Source organism: Amia ocellicauda, chromosome 1 (genome assembly GCF_036373705.1).
Source record: "Amia ocellicauda isolate fAmiCal2 chromosome 1, fAmiCal2.hap1, whole genome shotgun sequence".
Taxonomy (NCBI): domain Eukaryota; kingdom Metazoa; phylum Chordata; class Actinopteri; order Amiiformes; family Amiidae; genus Amia; species Amia ocellicauda.
This window is the reverse complement of record NC_089850.1, coordinates 28,475,374-28,501,658: the sequence shown is the minus strand read 5'-3', so window position 1 is coordinate 28,501,658 and position 26,285 is coordinate 28,475,374. Positions and strand designations below refer to the sequence as shown.

The following is a 26,285-nucleotide window of genomic DNA, read 5'->3' as shown; positions in this document are numbered from 1 at the left end:
TGGCTATATCTTTTTCGTTTTTTTTCATTTTTTTTTACACAGTAGTACTCCAACAAATGTTGTCTTTTCTTACCACTGCATATCAATATCCATTTCTCTCTGTTAGCCAAGTAACATTAAACACATCATATTTACATGTTATGGCACCAGCCCCTAGTGCTAACTTATTCTTTCTACTTCTAGCTCTGAGATACAGGTGTTTTAAGTTCTGTCTCGCAGTAACATAAGAAGAGCAGATAGTTCTGGGTGTCTGCAGGTGACTTAAGCCTCCACATAGGCTTGTGCCTGATGGTATCTCTTTCCATCTGCATTTGATTGGGTTTTGCTGGCATTCACCATACATTTGTGTGAGCACAGCTTTTAAATAATGTATTGGATTTGATTGCACTTTGGCTATGGCCTCTTCTGTTTTAGGCAGACAGAGAGGGTAACTTGGATCCCTTTCATTTGTATCTGTTTACACTTTATCACTTTATATTCAGTGTGCAATTATATGCTGTTTTAAGCTTATTTCACATCACTCATTAGGTTTTGACAATTACATTATCCTTTCTGTAGAAGGTGTGAAACCTAGCTACTTTGTTTTGAGCAACATATGTATTCTTGCTATGAAGTGTATTTAGGTCTAGATCCTTTTTTCCCTGAGCTGCCTTCTACTCCCATACTTATTTAATTTACTCTGGACCCCCAGCAGATGAAATCAGTGGGTGGGGGAAGTGACTTCACTACCTTAAGTAAATTGGTGGTTTTATTACACCGGCCCTGTTTCCATTTTGTAGCACTCTAAAAGTCAGGTTGAAGATTGAAAATCCTTCTGTAAAATAAATAATTAAAAAAACAAAATTATACTGGTTTTGGTTCAGAGCAACAAATATTCTTTAGCAGAAAGCCACCATAGCATATCTCAGTTCTGTTATGTGTTTCTACATGCACTCTGCAAAGGATGATAATGTCCAAAGTTTAATCTCAGAGTTGGGTGCCCTTCATTTGACCGCACAATTTCTCGTTACCCATAACTGAGATTCTCGCAAAAATAATGGTCTGCCACATCATCCGTTTGTTCTGGGAAGAGCACCAAATAAAAAGACAAAAAGATGAGTAAACCTTGTCTCGGATTGTCTTTGCGTGTGAAGCAGGTTACGTATTTCACTCATTTATTTGTAGTAGTGGTGGTGGATGTTTGCCATGTGTGCAATCCTGATTGTCACAGATGTTTTTTTGTTTTTTGTTTTTTCCTTCTCTCAAGTAGATTTGTGTTACCTTGGTCTCCCCCGGCTTTCCCCATTCATGTTAGGAATCTCATTGTTGGTTTGAACATCATTCAGGCTGGTACTTCAGGGCTGGAGGCAGGCTGTGACTGCATCAGAGCAATATCTGTTTGATAGAGTAAGGGGGATAACCTAGAGCTTAACGTGTGCAGTAGTAACTGAATTACAAGTACACCACTTTCTACAACATCTAAGGAGTCAAGGGCAAAACTGATCGTGTTTATTGAAGTCTCTGATGATGACATCCATACGTTTCGTGTTTGCTTGTTCCTTGCTGACTTTCAGGATGATTTCCTCAACTTCATCCTATTTTCAGCCTGAGGAGGGTAAGTCTGATGACTGTACATTTAATAAAATAGTTTGTGTATCCTTACGTCAATATAAAGTATTCCTCATTTTATATGGTATCTTGCAAATCATCAGTGGTATTTGTGTTTTTTTATGGAGATATTCTGTTTCATATCAAATCTTAGAAAATAAAACTATTTTACAAAACTTGATTAACAAGTATATAGTGTTATATATGTGTTTGGGAAGACTGAGAAATCAAAGTGTATCTCATTTATTTATTATGTAGAATTCCTAAAGGGAGTAAAAAAACTTTGTGATGTGTCATCTGTCTCTAGGGCAACTTACAGGAATCCACAATAAAAGCATGACAATGGAATGTAAAGTTAGATAAGTATCATTAACATTTTAGTACAGCAACTATATATGTTATATATATGCTTAAAACTTACATTTGCATGGATTGCCTACTCAACTGACTACTCAAATGAGCTTATTATGCAATTAATGTATCTAATTGGACAAAAAAAAATGTTTTTTTAACATAATAATCATACTTGTCATATGAATTTGATACATTCTCTATCAGCACCTTGGGTATGTAACAGCAAACATCTCCAGTACAAAATACTGTGAAACGTCAAAGAATGTTGCACACCTACATTAGTATTCCATTTGCATGTGATTGGTCACAAATGTATCTTCTCTATTCTTCTTTCAATCAGAAATTAATGAAACCGTTGTCTGCACCAATGACCAGATGGAAGTCAGCATTCCAAGTGCATTCTTTCTCAGCAAAGTTCCTCCAGTCCATGTAAGCCAATGCCTGTCCACTGCCACACACGCTATTTGGAAATATTATTGACATTCTTGACCCATATTGTGTTTTATACTATTGTATGTATTTATGTAGAAAAGGTTTGCTCTTGGAATCCAGGAAAAGCTGAAGCATAGCCTGCTATCAAATAACGTTTTACATTTGCTCAAAGCCAAATTATTAATTATGACTGATGAAGATAATAGCAGTGCATTTTTCAGTTTGGAATGAAGAAGTACTTCTAATACAAACCAGGATAAAGATGGGTTTCCTAGTAGTTTTCAGTAACAGTGCTGCTTCAAAAAGCATTGTGTTACTGGGTTTATACCATGATTTTCAAAGCTAGTCAAAGACTTCCCAGTGAAATAAATGAATACATCATAAATAAATAAATAAATAAATAAATATCCCCCAAGGTAAGAGATGATAGAACAAAGGGATTACCTCATAATTGTCTTGCTTCAGTTCTCATCTCCATAAGTGCCAACCGCTCTTTATTGAATACATTCCACATCTCTCACACATATTACTGTTGTAAAATGAAGACATGATGCTCCAAGCTATTTTATATTGCTTACATTTCAGCGCCATGTTAACTGGTGATTAATGTGGTCCTCTGTCCTGATAACCAGTAGAATCCACACCTAGTGGAATTTTCAATAGGTATTCAGTGTTTTTATGCAGAGAACTTCAGTCAAGACAAGGGCATCATAAATGTGTAGTTAATATAATCTATTGTGTTAATGCTTCAGGGCTTGAATCAGGGCCCCCCTATTTCAGAGCAAACATTAACACACGTGTTAAAGTCACTGAAAGTCAGTGGTAGATGATGTTTATTTCTTGAATAATTTGAAGTTTATTAACCTACTATTTTGGAAAATGTAGATGCATACAGTACAAGCATTTACCTGTATCCGTCTCTGTTTCTGAAGAAGCACTTCAGTTAAAATATTTGTGTACACATTACCTGTCAGTTAGTTGTTTGTTTGCTGATCAACTTTCCTTTTTGGGGGGGGGGAAATGTCCTGTTCTGCAGATCTGGGATTTGCACCTGAATGACCCTGAGTGTCGTGGAATGGAGATCGATGATGACTATGTCTTCAGCATTAAAACCAACCTCTCGGACTGTGGAACAATTACGGTAATTGGGTCGACTACTTACCTTCACCTTCTGCATGTGTTCATCTTGTTGGTGTTTTCCTATTCCATTCAAATATCATATTATATATCCCTTAGACAAAAGTATTCTTCAGCTTGTGTTTATAAATGTTTTGACTATCAGTCTCATGTCACCAGTATTATTGGTATGTTTGATATTTGGACTTTAGTAAGAACAAATACTGTTAAGCTAAGAAAAAATTATGCTGTTGAGAAAACTGAAAACACTTGTCATATATTTTTAAATATATATGTAAAGAAAAACATGTTTAATAATGTTGAATTAACCATGTTTAATAATTATGGTTTAAACCACATTATATACGGGTAATTGTATAAAGTAAAAGTTCCAAGGTATTACTATAACTATGAAGAAATCGTTTTTTTTTTTTTTTTCTGGTGTGCTATATTTTGTTGTAAAATAAAATGATGGTACAATATGATTCTGAACTTCATGAACTTTATCCAGTGAGAGTATGCATTGTAAAATACATAAACAATAGTATTTTCCTACTATGACACCTCTACTATGGGTCTCTTGAGGTAATAAATAGCAGATCCTACAAGTGGCTTTACTACAGCTGACTTCATTGCTGGACCTCCTACCCTTTTGTTTAGTACCACAATATAATGATTGGCTTCTTTTTCTTATTTAATAGGGAATGTATTATAATGTAAGCCACTTGGTTCAACAACTGTAGATTTGGTGTCTTCAGTGAAGGATGATGTGTGTTTAGGCATGTTGAAGTGTATTGTTACATGCAGAAGAATAACGTATTTTAGTTGCCAAAAGAGAGGAGTGTCTTGCTTTTCTCCTACATTCATTCTCCCGAGTGATTCTATGGAGACACTGGCTCACAGCACTAAATTATCTGGATTTATATGGAAATTATAGCTGTGTTTTCAGGATCTGTGAATAGGCTGACCATATGTCAACGTCCAGCTTTGTAGCTGACTATTTTTCCTTCTCCTTTCATGCAGTGACCACAAAGACAGGATGACAGTTTCCTCTCTGACAAGATATAACTCAAAACCACATTAAGTATCATTGAAATGCTCACTTAGAATGCAAAGTGCATTCCTTATAAAGCATGTAAAAGGTTAACTTGGCCTTGTGGGGGAGAAAATGTCTTTCTCTCCAGCAGTTTTACAAGGGTCTTTGCATACCAGCCACATGAGAACGAAAGTCAGCCTGAATTGTGTTAGCTACTACTACGCAAAACACGGATATCAAAATCAACACTGATTATTTTATTGTAAAACGTCTTACTTTGATTTTTTACTACACAGCATAAATCTGTAGATTGTCAAGCTATATTAGGAGAGAAAACAATGTTTCCAAGTTAAAATGTTGTTTGACAAATGGGATTTTCTCTCTTCAAAAAGCATAAAATATTTTAAATTACATAACTTCTCCAAATCCTGATAGCACTCGCCTATATCAGAGTTTTACCATTAGAGGTTCTGGGGAGAGGGAACAAAATAACTTTTGTTATTTGTGGCTTACTGCTTTTGTATTGTTTCATGCATGGCACGAGAGATGGCAAGTTTGCTTGGTGTTTGATGATTAAATCAAAAGTTTGTAGAATCTCTAGAAAGAACAAACTCACATCAGCCTTTTATTGAAGCAAAATATATTAAATTCCTCAAAAGATTAATTCCACAAGGTTTAAAATGGCTTCTGAAACATTCAGTAAAACATGCCCAGTCTGCTTCCCTTTAAAAAGCCTGTTTAGAGGAACACAATATTTGCTTTTAATCAGGGGGGTCAAATTAATCTGTGTTCTGGGGTTTAGATATTTTGGTCATTCATGTTCAGATTTGTATTAGCTGACACTAAAGTGATTTACTATTTTGAAGATTGGGGAATTGATTTTCCCTCATTTCTAATCCTAGTGCAGTTATTGCTTCTTTAAGCTGAATCCTCGTTTTATTCTGTTGACGATGCAACAAACTCATTTATCTCAATTGTGAAGGAGCTAAGCAATGGCCATTTGGGAGGCCCTGTGTTATAATGGATATATCTCATCAAACCAGCCCACTAGCACTATTTCCAATTCTACATGCTACTGCTCTCAGCTCGGCTGAATAGATAGTGAAGAGTAAACAGATTGTGTGGATATATAGAAAAAATGACTGGATTACGTAACAAGGTTATGTTTTGTTAATACTGTTACAGAATTACAACTGCTACCCAGTTTGTGTAACAATACTTGTAACTTGATATTTTTGTCTCCTTAAAACTTTAATTTAGTTCCTTTCCTAAATGTAGAATACAGTTACCCTTTGTACTGAATTTCACAGTTTAAGATAACTTTATTACCTTCTGAAATATACCATTTGTACAGCAGGTGTGTGCTTCAAATGCAGGTAATATGAACTGCCTTTTACCAACAGTGCAATTATAAACTTATGACATGATATATCATAGTTTTGTGTGTCCATTATCTTTTAGATATTGCCCTCTCTTTCCTAGAAGTATTGCATACTGTGGTGTGTATTACGTAATTGTGAATGTGTTTTAAAATATGGATAGCTGATCTTCATATATAGTTATATATGTATATGAATTCACAAAAAGAGAGTTAAATGGCCGACTGTCCAGCTCCATATTAGTTTGTATGGAAACTTACTTTTTTTGTGAATTTACTTATCTTGGTTTTCATGAATATAAATTGTGAAAACTAGTGAAGGATACATTGATCATTTATGGGAAAGTTTAGATTTTGTTTAAATTTGAAAATTGTTTCTTATAATGATCTCCCATAGTACAGAATTGCAATGGTTTGTTCCACATTAAAAACAGCATTCCTCACTTTCTGTAAGATAAAGATTCTTGAATCCCTGTCCCTCAGAGGAGGTGGTGGGATGGAGGAGGGTTGTATGTAGTCTGGGCCAATAAAATGTGTCTCGCCAACTGGCTAATGAGCAATTCTTCCAGTTCAATAGCCAAGGGGGCCATAAACCTCTGTTCAGGATGTAGGAAATGCTCTTAAGAGTTGATTTGCTTTTGTGGGGGAAAAATATTAACATCCTATCCTATCTAAAGTGATTATCAGCATTTCACATTCCTTTCTTGCAACTGGTAATGTAGATACATTACTTAATGATTTACTTGATTGCATGATTATTGATTATAATATTGATGAGATGGGAAGGCTTAGTTTAGGATGCCAATGAAATCACTGCTGGTTATTGGAAATGACCATTCAGACACTGGTTATGATATGTTATGATATGTCCCAGAGGGGATATAAAAGCTTTGTTCTATCTTAAAACTTTCAGAGAACAATGCTATGCCTAAAACCCTTTGAGTTCTGTGTTGCGCTGTTCCTCCCGTGCACGTAATAAATTGTGATTAGAACTCCCGGTACAAAACATTTTTCCACCACAATCTCTCCTTTATTCTCTTCTTTCTCATTGTCACATCCATGTAAATGTCATAGTTTAAAACAGGCTGTGATATTAAACAGGTTTCTATAGTATCTATAGTAAAAAAAAGATTGTTAGCTAAGGGAGGAATGACACAATGAAGACAGGCTGCACTGTGACACATTCCTCAGGGTGGATTCATAAACCTTGGGTTTGTCACAGACTTATTCCAGATTATATAGATGTATATACACAAACAAAAGTCTTTGGATTTGTGAAGGAACTCAGGAAGATATAAAGTGTTGTAGGACTATATACAGTTCCAGTAAAAAGTAAATAAATAAATGTGTTTCAGATAGGAAAGTTATTATGTAGTTAAATCTCTCACTGGGTGTCAGCCACAGCCTTTGTTAATTAATCAAGAAGGACTTGAGGGTCTCGTCATGCTACCAACAGAAAGAAAGAGCAAAGTCTGTAACTGAACTGTAGAAGAGATTTTAGTAGAGATTTCAGATCAGATATTTAAGGAATACAAGTTCAAATAAATGTTTTACACCCTGTGAGTGCAATCAGTTTAGTTCCTCCACAGGTTATACCACACTACATTTAACTGTACAGTGCTTTATTCAGAAAGTCTTACTGATACCTATCGCATAAATTCAATCTTCATAAACAAATCTTTCTTTTAAGTGCAGGCTTCAGATGATACCCACATCATGTTCATAAATACCATACACAATAATGAAACTGAGGTTATAACGAGGAGTTACGTCAATATAACTTTTGTCTGCCGCTATCCAATCAACTACATGGTTCGGCAACCCAATGGAGAAAATATGATAAGTGTTGATGTCAGGTAATTATGTCACATACCCAGTCCCTTACATTACTACACTATCAGAATACTATAAAGTTATATTACCGTTCATATTCAACTATTTTTTTGTTTAGCATGTGTAGTAAACTATGTTTTTGTGTACTACCCATGTATTTGATTTACAATAGATTTAACCTTGTATTATCTAATACATATGGTAAATGCACATTACATTTTACATATTAATTTACTACAATTAAATTAAATAAATAGTTTGAAACCTGGACAGGTGAAAAACATGCTTAGGTTATACAAGATCTTGCAATTGTTATACATGATCTTACAATAGTCCCCAGTAATCCATCCAACAGCAATAATTCTGTATAAATAAATACATTTTAAAATCTCCTTTGGTGTATCAGTATATTTGTATTCTACATTCATATGAGTGTCAGTCTGGTTTGTAATATATTCATATTTTGCAGGACAATCACACTCAACACAGAGGATGGTAACTTCTCTGTGTCCATGATGCTGTATAAGGATGAGGATTTTGAGGACAAGTGGACAACAGTACCATTTCTCACTTTGGAAGACAACATTTATGTCAAAGTCTTAATGGTGAGATTCATGTCATTAAAAACAAAAACAAACTAACCAGCAGAAACCTTGCCTAGGCAATTTAAAATGAAAACATTTACCATGGGTCTGAAGCAAAAGAGAATCCTTCTCTTTAAAGCTACAAGTGTCTGTTGTCATATTCAGTGCCAGAGCAGAGCAAATGGGAATTATAAATGGGGAAATCATGCATCTACAGCACATAATATGAATATTAATGATTCTGCCGTGTCAACTAAAACCAACTGCTTTAGGATTATCATCTTCCAGATATTGTTGGCCCTATAGGCATGATTTGAAATCTCCTTCTCCTCCCAATGCCTGTTTCAGGAAATACTCTGTTTTCTACAGCACAAACTGATTGAGATAAACATCAGTAATGGAGGCCTGAGAGTCTGTGTCACACTGTCCTCTGGGAGCTATTAGTGGACAGTGTTTTTCTCTCTTGCTTGGTTTTGACAACTCCACCAGGTGATTTATTTATATCATATGAATGTTTCTTCCTCCCATAAGAAATGTATTTTCTTTTTCTTTAAGGAAATTAGTTTAACACAAGGAGAGCCAACAGCACCTCATTCCTATTGTAAATTCTCTAAACTAAACAAATCAACTGTAACCTAAACTAGACGGAACAGCAGAAACACCGTTAGACATCAGTATTTCCAGTGAATGCTCTGAAGTGCACTAGTTACATACTTCGGCATTCAGGAAACCACCGTAACTTCTCTGTTGGATCTAGTGCCTACTTCCATAATACAGTTCAGTAGTGTTGAGGTACAATGCTTCAGTTGAAGCAACCCTTCGGGTCCCAGTGAATCAGGCACCCCAATCAGTGCTTCCAGTAATGGATGAGACCTTTCTGCAGGAGATGAGCGCTCGGGAAGGAAAAATTCACAGACACTGAAGTCTGTTCGTTAACTTCGTTTATTGAAAGTTTCACACAGCCTTTTATACATTTACAAGCAGTATTTCAAAGGAGTTTCGGGGCAGTCCCGAAACTGGATATCTTCTTGGCATATGTCCGGGGCAGTTCCAAGACACGGGAAGCGATAATTAATAAGGTATTCTTTATAATTAGTTTAAGCATGGAGGCGTTGATATCAAAGACACAGTAAACAAAATTTCATAAGGTTTTCTTTTTAATTAGTTCAGATATGGAAGTGCTGGTACCAAGGACACACTGTACTAATAAGAACGTATTAATAGATAATTTTGGTTCGTTACCCAAAGAAATTCCACGGCAGCAGAAATTGTTTCTATCTGCCACACAGATAAGTCTGAGCAGAGAAATTATAATAAGTTTTAACTAGTAACTTACTGGAAAGTTTCTTATATTTTCTAACAGTTATACAGTGGGTATATACAATACATAGGGGGCAATTTTACCCCAACAAGTAGGCAGTTACTACAAAGGGTCTCTATAAGTAAACTCCTTGAGAAACAAAACAAAACACACTATTAGTCATTACCCAGAATGTGTGTTGTAATCCTTCAAAAGCCTCTAGACAAAAAACACTGAACTTTAATGCTGACAAATTAAACTTTAGTTTGATAGTTTAGTTTCTTATCACACTATAACAACACAATGGTTTAAAGATCCTTTCTTTGGGGAGGAAATCCCACTTGTACATACAGCATTCATAAAGCATTATTCCTTTTTAGCTTTTACCTACCAACCCTGTAGTGAAACTGAAGGTTAGGTGCACTGCTTAAAAACATTTTGTTTTAAACAATTTAACCCAATTTCTACCCGCTGAACGCATTTTTGGGGATTCAGTAACTAATTTGAATTAGGTTACCTTTTAACAATGGGGCTTAAAATGACAGTTACATGTTTTTCTCAGTGTTCCAGTAATATAACAAGGGGCTCTGATTTTCACATTTTAGTCAATTTAACCAGATTTTATCCCCTCAAAATTGATATTTCTGCTTTGGGTTAAACTTGAAAAATCCCAGAATCAGTGGAAAATACTGCATTAAACTCCAGAGAAGATTACATGTTTTGTATTTTTCACTAATGGCACTGTAGCTTTAAGATTTTTTCTTCGATTTCTCTGTTTATTCTACCTTGTGTTATACCTGCAACTCTGGAGAAAAATAAAGAAATAAAGAAATTGAGAAATAACTCCCAATGTGTTTTTCAAGTTAAGAATTTGTCTGTTAATAGGCATCAGATGTAGCACTTTTCCTTTCTATGTGGGTGTTATGCTTATCAATTTATTTCTAAATAAACCCAGATTTTTACCCAAATATTAAAAATGCCATACGATTATTTCATTTAAAAATTCTACATGACTTTCTAAAAATCATTAACCTGAATTTGAAAAGCAATTCTACCTCTGAAAATCAGAACCACTTAGTTATAAATCTACAAAACTTCAGGAACCAATTATATTTTTCTTCATCCAGTTCCTTATCAAGAATTTTCATTTGTATGAAACATGTATGCATTAACTAGAAATAACAAGATTGTAATAATAAAACTGTTTTCTAATGCAGCCACGGATGACCTGCAGTCACAGCTATGTTGTGCAAGCCAACTGAAGTTGAGAGCTGCTAACTCAGGCTCACAGTTCATCTGTTGACTTCCCTGTGGAAATATTTGCTTACTATAGCACTGCCTGTTGCTAGGCAATATATGTTATTGTGTATTACTAACGTGCCTATTCATCTGTTGCCCTGCAGCTACCTGCTCATCTGATATTGCGTCTGGGCCGATGCTGGGCTACCCCAACCAATGATCCATACAACAATGTTCAGTATACTTTCATCAGGGAAAGGTCTGTGATCACACCAGGTGGTAAAGGAGCTAATGCTACGTAATTATCTGCATGTCTTTTTCTTCAGTAAACTGAGACTGCCCCTGCTCTGACCAAACACATTTAACAACTTCCCAGATAACATCAATTGATGCAAATAAGGGGGTTAGTAAGTCATTATTTTGAAATAGGTGCTAAAAATCTTTAACAACTGACCTAACGCATGTTTTTATTATTCTTTTTTGTGGTTTTATATCAAAGTGGGCACAGTTACTGTTCAGGAAATCAAAAACAACTTTGTGGCTTTAATCAGTTTAAGACAGGGCTGTGGTAATAAACACTTAAACACAACAGCTGTGCGTGCCCTTGACAGCTCGCTAGTATTTGGTTCTGTTAGCAACAGGGTAACTACAAAATCCACTGTGATTTCCCTCCATCTCTGTAAGAAACTACTGTACTGTGCAAAGCAGGAATGTTTGCCTAGCTGTGTGGCACTCTTTTAGATTTTAAAAATCATCTTTGTGTCACAGATGTTTTTGTCATTATTAAATAAATGATAGATTAAAATATATGATGGGCAAACAGTTCTGTCATATGAAATTTTAATTCAGAAAGAAATGTAAGCATATAATGGTACCTGAAAAGTCAGGTCTTTGGTACAAACACGGAGGAGCAGCCTTCTCCTGTGTTCAGTGATTAATCTTCATAATGCGTGTTAAAACCCTTTCCATGTAATGGGCTTACAGAGGTGTAAGTAGGGTGACCTTGAGCTGGACAATGGAACTTGAATCTTTATAGTACCGTTATATTATGTCATTTCAAAATATGGTAAACAGTGCATATGCTTTCCAGATTTGTATTAAACTTTCTTTCCAAGAACTATCTCCAGAAAAGATTCAGAAATGTCTCCCACTGTATATTATCATGCCACAACCTACTGTTAGGTATTTCATAAGTTAAAATATATATTAAAAAATTCTAAAGTGCTAGAAATATTTAATCTGTGCAGACTTCACAAGAAAGAAGTCATCTTTGGGCTGTGTATGCCTGTCCTTGCCCGATTCTGACAATAGGACACTTAAATGAATCCCATTGGAGGTAGTCTGCTGATGTCATACCAAGACTGGGAGCTTGAACTCTGGCAAATGACTTTACAGTGCTGCCTTTCTCTCCTCTCAGCTGTGTAACTGGCGTCCTCTGTGTTTGACAGCCGTGGGGTGAAAAGTTTCTAAGGATTTTTTCTGAGGCTCTCCGTTCATCCCTTAATTGCCAGTGAAAAGGTTGTACAGGATACAGTGCTTGGAGGAATTCCATCACAGGCCCTGTCTGGGTGGGGAAAGAATGGGAACCTAGGCCCCATGTAATGGCAATGACTGATGCCTATAAAGATGAATGTCTGATTTTAATTGTGTTTTCATTCTCAGCTGTCCAGAAATAACTAACGAGCAAACATTAGCAGTGTTAAAGAACGGCCAAGGTCCAGAGGCAATGTTTCGGATACAAATGTTCAAGTTCATGGGCAATTCCTATAAGGACGTGTTTCTGCACTGCTATGTTCAAATCTGTCACAACACGGCTGGAGTTTGTCAACCTGTAAGTGTTCCTCCACCAGTGTCCTCCAACACCCTATACCAGTATAATAGAGAGCTCCTGAGCTTTTGAGTCAAGGTTTTTTCTTTTTTTGGCTCACTTTAAATCACTTGCAAAATGAGGCTTTATGTTAACTGTTATAATAAGATAAGGAAAAATGATGTTTTCCTGTAATACTTAAATTAAGTAAAACTATTGTCATGCGGTGCTAATTTTGTCAGCATATTAGTCAGTCATGAAAAAGCTTTTCTTCACAGGAATATAATTTAGTTATGGATGTTGATTGGATTGGGTATCCCTGTGAGAATATTAAGACGATATGTATCGTGTTAGTCTTGCTAATTAACTTGATTTGAATGTGAGCACCCTAGAATAACGTACTGCCTCTAAAATATGGGGGGGGGGGGGACTAAAACCGTTTTCCTATTTGTGAAATGTAAGCCATAAGCGTACTCTCTAGTTTGAAAATGATCCTTCATTGAACAGAACTGCTCTGGAGAGGAAGGAGCTATTCGGATAAGGAGAGACATTGAGCCATCTCATACTGTCTCTTTCGGGCCTATAAAGCGGGTGACAGACAACAGTGATGAAGCGGGTCAAAGTAAGTGTATGTTCCTTACACAATCATTTTACGCTATCAGTGGCTGCGTTTTCATCCATGATTCAATCATGCTTGAAGTGACACATTTCAGTGTGTAAGGCAGAGTTACAACAGCAGTGTCACACAGACATGTACAGCAGCGATCGAAAGTATTCACCAACCTTGTACTTTTTCACATTTTGTTGCATTACAACCTGAAATTTTGACGCATTTCAAATGGGAAATGGGATTGCTTCACCATGAATGCTGCACATTTGGCATGATTGAAACCTGCATGAAAACTCAATGAATGAGAAGTCGTTATTTGTAGTAAATTATAAAATCTTTTTTTTTTTATAATTTGCCTTATTATAGTTTATCAATTTGAAAAATAATATATATCTTGAGAGAATATCTTTGAGAAATATTAAAGATTCTTCAGGGCTAAACTGGCCCTTAATATCTTCATATTTTCTGGCTACATGATATGCACATTGAAGAAATCCATAGAAGATGGTATATTATGTATAAACATAAACACATTTTAAGTAATAAGTTACACGTTGTTTCTAAATACAATTTGTCATTGCCTTGTTTGTCTTCATCATCCTCCTGACTTGCTTGATGTGTTTTTACTGGTACTGTACCGGCTGTATTCACATTACTGAGAGTAATTTCGTTTTCTGTAGACCCATTCCACCCATTCCTTTCTCTTGTCTTCAATCCTACAGGTACTGGACACCTGTTGCCAGTGGAAACCTTGGTACTTGGAGGATTGCTGTTGATTGTTCTGCTCATCACAGGAGTATTTGGGAAACTGTGGCTTAGGTCCAGAGGAGCATATCCCACAATGCAAGCTCAGCTCACCTTGTCAAATATTCACCACCACTCAGAGGTCGCCTCCTAAACCCAGTCCTACCTCTCTTTCCTGAAGTTTTGTAACATACACTACTTTACTAAAAAGTATAGAAACCTCTTGCTTGTACATACTGGATGTCTCTTCAATTCATGGTAATTGCATTATCCATCAGTACAGTAGCATTTTTTTTATAATAATTTGGCAAAAATAGTTGTGTGAAATAAAATACAACCTATTGCAAAATCTTTTCAGATTCACAAGGAAGATTTTGAGTTATATTTAGAATGAATGTCAATAAATGAATACAGGTTTTATTATTATTACATTTGTAAAATGTTAAACGCATTAGAATTTGTTTGTGTGCTGTTTATCGAAACGTTTCTTTTTTACAGAATAAAAAAACCCACACTTTATCATTTTTGTATGAAACAGAAAAATAAAATTGCAATAGCCCTGACTGCGCTGATACAACGGTTCTTTTTTTTTAAGCATCAAAATCAAACACTTACGCATAGCTATGAAACTCAGCCTGCACCTTTCAAATATAAGCTTCAATGAAATATAATGTGGATGCTACCTGTCGATCCATGTGTAGAAAATATATGATTGTCTTTCTTGACTAAGAATGTACTCCAGACATCTATTGTAATATTCAGTTCACATTTTTAACTGTGATATTATAATGGTAATATGATAGTAATAGTCTATTTTTCACAAGTATGCAGTGTACCCTCAATAAGGAAACTTTTGGGTGAAGGGGTTGTTTTTCAGTATGATGTTTACCCTTCAGCCACAAGTTTCCTTAGTACTGGTCTTGGAAACAACAAATTGTGTACTATTTATTCTTGGAACAAATTTAAATGAATTACTAATGAAGAAGTGTACAAACAACACATTATAGCACATTCTTAATTTCACTGTCATTTTTAGTAGCGTTGTTTACAATAATTATTATAATTATGTAACTGACTAACTGATGTTACTTTGGTGGAAAATAAATAATCTTCAAACACATTCATATAGCTACATACAATGTATATACATTTTATTAAAATGATGGGGGGTGGTGCACTATTATTGTAAAAACGGAGGCGTTCAAATAATACCATAATATTTATTATTATAATAATAAATATAACATTACAAAATAAAATGCCCTATAAACTTTAGAGAATATAATAAGATGGTGAATGTATCCGGTAAATATTAATAATAAATATTAAATTGTATATTCCAGTGACACCTTCTCAAATAAAAACATATACTTTAAAATTACATGGCCAGCCCGATAAAGTGTTAATTTAAAACAACAGGTTGCAGTGAAAAAAACGCAAGTATTTTTAATCTATTTCCTGTTACGCCGAACTTTGACCGCGACGTGCTGACGTCATAGACTGGCGTCCCAGCCAGACAAGAACAGATACCGACAGAGGGGGAGAGAGAGAGAGAGAGAAAACTGTGAGATTGAAAAAAAACCCAACAAAAAAAAGCAAAATAAAAGACAGAAAGACGTTAGTTGTGTGAACTTTTGGACAAGACGACCCGAAAAGAAGAAGAAAACTAAAGCTGACGGGGACAAAGAGGGAAGAGTGGATGGACGGCGTCGGTAAGAAAGTTGCAGTTGTGTGGCGTTTGTGAGACTGGAGAAAGTTTAGTCCTCAATCGAGCAAAGTCACAGCACAGGCAGAAAGGAGCTGCTTCGTCAGGGCTCGGTTTCAGCTGCATAACCCAGCCAGGGGCATCACAAGTGAACCCCGGCGGGCTGCCCGGACACTTTCAGCTGGTGTTTTTGTGTGTAGAGGGTGGGGAAATTAGCCTCCTAGAGAGAGAGCTTCCCAAGTCGTCCAGCACAGCCTCGATTGAGCCCCTTCAGAAGTGGCCGTGCAGGCCGAGCGGTGCATGGGCCGGGGGGAGACTCCGGCACTGGCTTAGTATTCACTGGATACACAGACCAGCAAAACTGTCAAAGGACCAGGGACGAGGGGGCCTCGGTTAATCCAGCTTTAATGTCGTGTACGTGAAACTTCCTAATGCCGTGACATTTTGTTTCTGCGCTGACAAGAACATGTGTTTACTTCCCGAGGTCGGAGCTGCCGTCACTGTGCAGCACTGCCTTTCATCTGTTTTGCGTGGTTTTCTATTTATGGAGCTAAATGGTGTCCATATTCACATTTTAAAGCCTGATAGGTGGGACAACTACACTTAAAAGTAATGCATACATATATACAGATGTTATGTATTGAAGATTAATACCTGAAATAGTGTGTGCATATGAAAATAAAGTGAACTACAGTAGGTCATTTGAATAGAAATCTGTAGTTAAGCCTGGACTGCATATTTCATAAGTGAAAGTGAAGTGTACGTCACGGCAGGAGCTGTTTCATGTACCTGCGCTGCTGGTTTTGCATTTATCTGTGCAATAGGGGAACCAACTACCTAGTTAGCCTGTGCCTGTCAAAAATACCAGCACCACATGTAGTACTGAACAAAGTCGCCAAAAGTGAAGAATGACACTGATCTTGTCAGTATTTGCATATTATTTGTATTACAAATAATTTAATTATTTATAGGCTTTATGAGGTATTGTCACAGAAAAACTTATGGGCTTTAAAATGTCTCTTTTGAATTTTGTGCATGTTCATACTCCCATACACTATTACAGACTTTTATAATGTTAGATAATGTCTATGGAACTATATAATACGTGTGTTATCTATTCTGGAATCATTGTAAAATAGAAGAAGTTTGGTTATATGTATACATTTGTGTGGGTGTGATTTTGATATTGTTGCTTAGCTATGAAGTATTGCAAATTCATAATGAAATAACCATATTTTTGAAGATTGAAATGCTGATACTTTACTGAATATGAAGGGGTGGCACATTTTTAATTAATATAATGTATGTTCTTAAATGGCTGCTAAGCTCAAATGATCAGAATCAGGAATAATTTGAATCCACACAAAAGGGTGCTATGGATTATTTAGTGACTAAAGTATACTGGGGTACATAGGGGCATTAATACAGTGCTGTGTAATTTATAGAGAAATTGACAGGTCATGTTACAGTCATTCTTCAGTGAGTGTAGCAAAATCTTTTTATCATAGGTTTTGATGTGTCCTACACTACTTGCCTAACTGCCTTGATTCTGAGAAAGTTTATTGCACTCGGGGATAAATGTTTGATTATATGCCAGGCAGCTCTCAAGTTGGCAGTCTGAGTTTTCACCTCATGTGGGTAGTTTAATCTAAGTGGTGGTACATCATGAAGCCACTGTTTGCTGTTCATTATTGGCTCTAATAGCAGATTGTTTATTCAGAAGTTTTATTTTCCCTACAAGCCTGTGAAGTTGTCTGATATTACGGAGATGTTCCAGTAGACACAAATTAATTAATATGTAGGCCAATAGCCCACATGTGTTTCTATCATTCAATACTACAGATCGGCAAAGTGCTTGAATATTGCAGATTAACTGTGTTATTTGGGTTACAACATATATTTAATAATTCTCTGTAGCTTTTACTGATAAATAAAGCAATCAAATTGACCAGGAAAAAAAATTGCTATGATTATCCTTGTGTAGAAGGTTTAATATAAAAAAAATTCTGGAAAGTTATTTTAGACTAAGTATTTGTGTCAGGTGATCTGACTTGAAATGACCCGAGGCAGAAGTTCCAGACATTCTGACATCGTTTTTTCGATTCATTGAACATTGTTTTTTTCCAGTTATGTCTGTCGGTATTCTTCGTTCGTACAAAAACATTACAGTATTTTCATTGGAAGTTGATCCAGCATCTTCATTATGCACTTTTCACTAGGCACTGTTTTTCCTCACCTGTGAATGGGAATGTATTTTAAGCATGTGAGATGGTCTTTTAGCTTCTTATAAACATACCCTTCAAAATGTGTATGCAATGTCAACATAATAGTCATACAATTAATAATATTCATACTTCAAAGATTGAGAAGATCATGAACAGGTTAATACAGCTGAGTTGAGTACAGTTCTGATGGTAGGGCAATGATATGTAGGTCTCATTTTGATGAACAGAGTTTTCACACATGCACATACTTAACCGACCAACTTAAATACTGTTTGTTAATATAGTACGTGAATATCATTTTTTTTTTTTTCCATTAAATACAAATGAAAATATTTGTAGTAGAGGGTATGATAAAGTCAAGTGAAATGCAAATAATTTAAGCATATTCATTTAAATTTAATGTATTTGCATTTGACCCCAAGTCAAATGTCCCATAATCACTCCAAGAACCTGAATCCCAAGCACTGCAACAGGCACCTCTGTTTGTATATTATTAGCTAATCCTTGTGACTGCTGAAGTTACTTTTTGCTGCCTACCACTGGGCAGTGACTAATTATAAGCATCTTTGCTTTTTGCAAGTTTGTAACAGGAATAACCAAAATCAGAGTTACTAATCTAACTTTTATAGTTCAGAAAATAGAATGTTTTAATACTGTGTTTTTATACAGGTCAGTTATTATTGATGGGGCAAAGGTCCTGGCACTAGAATTGTATGTACGTATTTATTTATTTATTCTGCAAGTTCAGACAAGCTCACATGCTTGCTTCAGCATTTGAGCCGCTGACATTTAGTCAGTAAGTAAAATACAGCTGTTTTGTGTCAGCTGTGTGGGTCTGCTTGGTGCTGTGGTTTTATTACAGTGGTCATTTACACATTTTTAGTTGACCAGATGGTCTTCCAGTACATCATCCATTAACAAAGTTTACACTCTTACTTTTGTGACTTGGATTACCTGACAGGTTTTGTTTAAGAAAAGAAATACAATTCTGTGGATTAAATAGCACAATTTAAACCATTTTGATTTGCTATGGTACTCAAAAACAAGCACATAACATTTTTGCCTGTTGTTCTTTAATATGAAAAATTTACTGTCTTGCACAATCTGTACACCTTGAACCCACAAGAAATATTTTTTTCACACCAGCTGATGTTTCTTTTCAAGACAGTTTAAAGCATCCTCCTGATTTAAATTAACAGCTCTTGTCTTGTACAGTGGTAGTTGGAAACCGGGTTTATTCTTTTAATGATTAATAAGAAATCGTTTTTATAAACTTCACTAGAGACTAATCCTTTTATCTATAGACATTTGCCAAGTTGTGATGATGATGGGACTAAGGAAGAGCTAGGCATAGTATATTTTTATATTGAAAATCGTATTTACAGTCTTGTCAGAATCGTATTTATTCTGACACATGCTAAGAAAAGCAGAGATATATTTCTGTGCACTATACTTTGAAGATTGAAGAACTTGGTAGTGTTGTGATGTCATAGGACTACATAGAGAGTCTATAGACCCTGATATCAGTTACTACTCAAGCCCAAGTTTGATTTGGTAATAGGTATCTCGAAGGGTTTGAACAGTAATGCAGTGTTCATAGCCGCAAGTTGCAAAATTATCTCTGTGTATTAATAATAGGTGGTGGCTATAAATACATCTAATATTTTACTAACAGTTACAACCAAGCAGGCATGATGGTGTGGGATTTTAAAACAGTACAAATGTGAAATTTCGCAAGGTTTGGCAGCAGTCACGGACCATAATGTTCTTATTGCACTGCTGAGGTTATTTTTAGTATCATCTTTATTTCATTCTCAAAATGGTATCTAAACTCCTTTTATAGAAGAAAATATTTCTAAGTATTATTGTTATTATTATTAGTAGTAATTAATGTATAATTATAATTAGTAGTATATAGTAAAATATTTTTATTGGCCAATAAAGTTTCAGTAGAGATATTTGTTCTATTTGTTTTTTTTGTTTCTAATTTTAAATGTTTTAGGGTTACCACAAATATGTCCACAGTGACGGCATTTTGTTATTGCTGATTGTAACTGGTGCATAGTTTACAAAAAAAATTAAATAAGAGACCTGAGAATGCTGTTGGTGTATTGGTTTATTAAATGATTATTGGTGAGTTTACATATATCCTGCAGAAGTCTCTGAATGTATGCTGTGTCCAGTGGTAGTTAAGACAATCAGTTAAGACATCTAAAAATGTTAGGGGGCTGTCTATTTATTGTGAATAAAATCCAGTTAATAAGATTTTCCTTAATTGTCTTTTAGGGTTGGTGACTCCCAAAATGGAGGAGCAGCACACGCACTGCATGAACTGTGTTAGCCGGAGGTGTATGGCCCGGCCAGAGACTGGCGTTTCCTGCGACCTAATTGGCTGCCCTTTGGTCTGCGGTGCGGTTTTCCATTCATGTAAAGCAGAAGAGCATCGTCTGCTGTGCCCACTTGAGAGAGTGCCTTGTTTGAACAGTGGCTTTGGATGTCCCTTTACAGTTGCTCGCAACAAAATAGCCGAACACCTTGAAATATGCCCAGCCAGTGTGGTGTGTTGCACTATGGAATGGAATCGGTGGCCAGTAAGCTATGCTGATAGGAAGTCATATGAAAACCTAAGCAAGGATGTTGATGAAGTAGAGCAACTTGATATGGCTTTAGCACTGCAGGATCAGAGAATGCTGCTAGAATCTCTTAAGGTTGCTACCATGGTATCAAAAAATGTTGATAAACCACCTGGTGCTAGTGAGAAGATGCCTGTGGCTTTGAGCATACCAGAAGAAAAACCCACAAATGGAATTATTGCTATGGATGAGGAGTCTTATAATGAACTTTACAGAGCTACAGTAGAAACGACAAGAAGCTTAGCTGCAGCTTTGGACATCCTCAGTAATGCAACCCGAGATATGGACTTAATTAATGGAAGTCTTCCTGAAGAAAAGCCTGAAAGGAATGGGGATGTGTGTGTCGTGGAGGAGGCGTTAGACCTGCAGAATGTAGAGATGAAAGAACATGACGAGGAGTCTGACTGTGAGCTCGGAGCGGTGGGTGGAATGGATCATGATTGTATAGCAGAAAGTGGGAGTGACAGGAAGATGTGGTCAGAGCCAAATGGATTTGAGTTTTTAGAAGAAGAAGGAGAAGAAGATGTGGAAACTGAAGGACTTATGAACATGGTAAAAAAGATTAAAGATGAGAAACCCCTTTGTAATGGTTTTCACAGTGCACAGTGTAGCCAGGCTAATTTGGGGCAAGACAAAATGGATTTAGATGCTGCTGAATCTAAACACTCTGTCATCAATGGGTCTTGGCTGGTTGGCAAGCCTGAACACAGGCCTTTGATGCCTTATCGTTCCATACCGGTTGTAGCACAGGAGCCCTCTGGTTCCCAGCCACCACCACCACCGCCACCACTACCATTTCCGCTACCACTCCCACTCCCACTTCCTGAAATCCTGCAGAATAATGCACTCCAGCACTTGCCCATTGACTTTGAGGACAAAAGGTTTGAGCGCAAGTTACAGAATCTCCAGATTCTCAGAGGTATGAGTGTGTTCACGTTTAACGGACGCAGAACTTTGTTTACTGACCCATATTTGTTTCGCACAAAAATGGAAGATAAAGCTGTTGACACATCTGACCTAGAAGTGGCGGAAGATCCGATGGGTCTTCACGGCATTGACCTCATCACAGCTGCCTTACTCTTCTGTCTGGGAGACTCGCCCGGCGGCCGCGGAATTTCCGACAGTAGATTTGTCGATGGTTATCGTATTGACTTTGGTACGCAGACCTTTTCGTTTCCCTCAGCCATTTTGGCGACAAACACCATGGTGGGTGAAATCGCTTCAGCCTCTGCATGCGATCACGCAAACCCACAACTTTCCAACCCCACTCCCTTCCAGACTCTCAGGCTGGACCTGGTTCTGGAATGTGTGGCTAGATACCAAACCAAGCAACGCTCCATGTTTACTTTTGTCTGTGGACAGTTGTTCAGGAGGGATGAATTTTCTTCTCATTTTAAAAATGTTCACGGGGACATTCATGCTGGCCTGAATGGGTGGATGGAACACAGGTGTCCTCTGGCTTACTATGGCTGCACCTACTCCCAGAGAAGGTTCTGCCCCTCTGTCCAAGGTTCCAGAATTATCCATGACCGCCATCTTAGGTCGTTTGGAGTCCAGCCTAGTGTTCCAACACCATTGACTGAACTGAATCCGAGCAACACAAGCTCATTTGGGCCTCGTTTTGACCATTTGAGTAATCTTCCTTTCGAGGTCCTGCAGCACATTGCTGGGTTTCTTGATGGGTTCAGTCTGTGCCAGCTGTCGAGAGCATCGCGGATGATGAGGGACGTATGTGCCAGCTTGCTGCAGGTCCGTGGAATGGTCATCCTTCTGTGGGAAAAGCAGCATTATCCAAGTGGACCCCCATCATGGCAGATAAAAGACAAGGTTGGTAACTGTGTCTATAGTGGGGTTTATATATTAAATATTAGATCCTGTTGTAAGAAGTCTGCACTTAAACATTTATTCTGCACAAAGGGACATCTTTCCTACAAAACATCTTTCCGTTTGACTTTTATCTTTTGATTTTTTTTCCCCTTTTGTCTAATTAGCCTAATTTAAATTGGGGTTTCCATGAAAGAATGTTGTTTTTTAATTTTCTATTTTTATCAAGAAGAACTGTATGCTGTTCCCCCACTGTCTGCAATGAATTTCAATTTGTAGAGCTGGGACTGATTTCTGCATTGTTTCCTAGAACTGCAGAATTGCTTTGGTTGTGACTACTCAGTTATGAGTACGTCTCACTTCAGCTTGCGGGGTTTGACAGGAGGACACAAACCAGAGGTGCACAAGCACATAAGTCAAATCTGTTTTATTTATGTTAGCAGAGGTTAGGGCTGCCTGCGTTGTTGTGAAGAAGGCATTAATTAAGTAATTGTGTTCCCCAGGTGTGGAGATTCAGCACAGCGTTTGGCACTGTGCACGAGTGGAAGTTTGCCAACATTGCTAGCATGGCCGACCATCTGAAAAAGTGCAGATTCAATACTGTGGATCGGCGAGAAGAAGCAATCCCATTGCCGTGCATGTGTGTGACAAGGGAGCTCACTAAAGAAGGACGGTCTCTGCGATCAGTTCTGAAGCCAGTATCATGAAAACTCAGATCCTCTACTTTATTTCTTCCAGTCTGATTAAAGAGCTAAAACACTCAAACGTAACCTCTTTGTAATATGATACTTTATCAATGTACTGCAGATTACTTATACATAAAAAATAATCTATCACTGTGTATATAAACAATGTTTTGATGTTAAAATTATTTTTTATATAAAAGTGAGTACTGTGCTGTATTAAAGTTGAAAAGAGGAGCCTTAATGTATGAAATAACACTTGACTTGCTGGACACGATAAGTTTCTTTTGATCTTTATCATTAATTTTCCCTGCGGGACTCTGATATCTGTATATTGTTATATTATCTTGCATGGTTTGATATTTAATGAGTGCCCTTCATCTGGGTAATTTACAAATATTAAGAATATGCACACTTTAGCAAGATACTCAAGGATTTTATTTAGAAACTGACCAAACAGCAAATGTGTATAAATCACTCTTCTCTGTATCTGAAATGCTGGGCACTGTATAATCATTTCTACCAGCCATATCCCACCTTCTCCCATACAGTTGAATCTTGACACTTCAAGGGTTTAGGACAGCATTTAAGGCTTAAAGAAAACAATCCTCTGATGGCCTAAATACAGGTAGGGTGTGAAGTCATGCACCTTACGTTCTTGCTCATAATTTGTTGCATGGGGAAAGCTTGCAGGATATTTTCACGGTTCATTACAATGTTGAATTATGCAGATGTTATATCATTTGTTTTGGATTTCCAGACTGTGCACATTATCTTATTGTAATAACTAATTTAAAACAAACAAAAACAAAAAAATACTGTAGTATAAAGATCACAATAGCACTTTATTGTTGAAGTGTAATTTTAAGTTTACTTTTAATTTTGTAGTGCACCTCTAATATTTTTTGACACAGAAGAAAGAAGTTTTTTAAAATAACCCCAAAGATTAGTAGTTTGTATGTATGTTTTATATATATATATATATATATATATATATATATATATAAACATGTTCAAAAATGTACCATGAACAGTTTTACTACCTTAATGTATTTTTGTGTGTGTACAACATTGAATATAACTACAAATACCATATTTAAGTTCTTATGCTAGACATCTGCACACTGGACACAAAGTACAGTACAGTAAATACTATTTAACAAATTTAACAAAGCCCTACTTTATTACATAGGGGAACCAGCAGGTACAGGGTCCTGAAAACAAAAAGCTTCCCAGGTACTCGTATGGCTACCTGGGAAGCTTTTTGTTTTCAGGTACCCAGGTACCGCATCCTTTCTGATGGCTATGAGTGGATGTGAAGGAAATTTTAAACTAGCATTGATCCTCAGTGGGGTGGGCCTATATTTGTGGTTTTGATGTGGTTTAATGAAAGGAAAGTGCAATCCTAGAGTAAGTCCTTGCCTTTCGGTTTTGTCTTATCCTCCTGCCCAGTCACTCCCACCAGAAAGACTGAGGTGTCATTGGACAAAAGGCCAGTTCTCTTTCTTGACTGTCCTCAACCTTAAACTCATGACAATTTGAATAGGAAAACAAATTGATGGAATTGAATTTGTTAGTCTAGCTTTTGTCTATATAAAGTCAACTTGTTCTCTCTGTGTCCAGCATGCAAATTCTGCACCTTTTTCTTTTGTTGTTGTTCATGTTTTTTGTGTTATTTATTTTTTGTCATCCAAACCCAAGCAGTATTTCATTAAAACAGATCTCTAAAATGTTTTATATGTATCATGGTTGAACAGAAAAAGATTCTGTAGAACACCCTTTTAAACGTTTTCATAACTTGTATAACAATTGGTAAAGACTGTTGTACATACAATGCCACAATTGCTATATGGTGACAGGAACTTATACATGATACCATACAGTATTATACAGTTGAGTTTTTATTGTGTGTGTTTGGTTTTAAATGATGAACACTAGCCCTAAACTTAAGGGGATTAAAAGTTTACATAAAATATACCTGTCTTAATGCATTTATTGAAGTAGAAACTAAGTAATGTGTTGATGTATTGAGATCAGTTTGTGTGGCTTGCCTTAATCACTCATCTAATACTTCACATTTTAGATGAATGCACGGTAGACATTTGATAAGATGTGCAATCTGAAAGACCACGGCATTTAAATTGATACAAATATATTCAAGACAATAATAATTTGAGGTGTCTCTAAGGCAATGTAAGTTCTGTTTTTAATTAACAAAATATTACTTCTTCCTCTTGCTAAAGGTCATTGTTTTGGTTGGGTAGATATAATTGTGAGTGTGTTGATTAATACCACCTTGTTAGTGGTCTTGAGTGTAAAATTGAATGCAAATTTAAGATTGATCTTTGAAAATATTAATTTTATAAAGTTTTGACTTTAATTATTGCATCCATTTTAGGATGCAACAAACACATTTATTTTGCATATTTAAAAATGTTGGTTTTTTATATAGCTATAATTGAAATAACAGCTTTGTAGAATTTGAGATTAGATGACAAATGTTTTGGTTCCTTTGAAAAGCCTTTAGTAATTTATTGGTGAAAAACAAATGATTATTTGAACTTCATAAAATCAATGAAAACCACATTGGTGGGGAAGAGTGACTTTCTGACACATTTAGTTTGGTAAACATTTTGTATGGCATTAAAAGGATAGGAATTCACATAACCTTATGCACAAATGATTTGGATATTTGAAAGAAGGCTATTTGACCTATACTATTCTCAGAATGTTAACATTTTCTAGGTTGAGGTATTTCAGTTTTCTATACACAAACATTTAACACTCAATATTTGTATCACAATGAATAGTCTTCCTTTTAAAATTCACAGGATATACTATTGTTCAATGCAGGTGTGTGAGAAACTGTGAGAGTCTGAAATTCAGAGTCCATCTGATCATAACTCAGGTTTACTTTCACTGTGTGGTCTTCATTAAAAAGTGAGTAGTGTGTTGGAGACATGCAATATATAATTCATGCTTCTCATGTGGTCCTACAAACCTGGTATTTGTACCCCCATGTAATTTGTTTAAACTGTTAATCATACACTCAATTCACTGTTATGTATTTTTCAATAATCCCTTCACTTTAAATGGTTTTTCAGTTGTACCATCCATTGCATATATTTATGACTTTGATTATTAATAAAATGTCCTTTTCCTTCACCCCATGTTACAATCAGTGTACAGTGTCAA

The 26,285-nt window shown here is 36.2% G+C and overlaps 2 protein-coding genes across 2 annotated transcripts; both read left to right on the top strand.

Moving 5' to 3' along the window:
• The first annotated feature begins 1,330 nt into the window (after positions 1-1,330).
• LOC136759979 (pancreatic secretory granule membrane major glycoprotein GP2) lies at positions 1,331-14,510 on the top strand. Its single transcript, XM_066715170.1, has 9 exons — positions 1,331-1,594; positions 2,282-2,370; positions 3,410-3,514; positions 7,599-7,759; positions 8,206-8,341; positions 11,024-11,118; positions 12,522-12,690; positions 13,174-13,288; positions 13,999-14,510. Exons 1-9 carry the CDS (start codon positions 1,504-1,506, stop codon positions 14,172-14,174), a joined length of 1,137 nt encoding a protein of 378 aa, XP_066571267.1. The 5' UTR covers positions 1,331-1,503; the 3' UTR covers positions 14,175-14,510.
• Positions 14,511-15,516: 1,006 nt separating this feature from the next.
• fbxo30a (F-box protein 30a) lies at positions 15,517-26,268 on the top strand. Its single transcript, XM_066700813.1, has 3 exons — positions 15,517-15,732; positions 20,237-22,410; positions 22,911-26,268. Exons 1-3 carry the CDS (start codon positions 15,720-15,722, stop codon positions 23,112-23,114), a joined length of 2,391 nt encoding a protein of 796 aa, XP_066556910.1. The 5' UTR covers positions 15,517-15,719; the 3' UTR covers positions 23,115-26,268.
• The last annotated feature ends 17 nt before the right edge of the window (positions 26,269-26,285 follow it).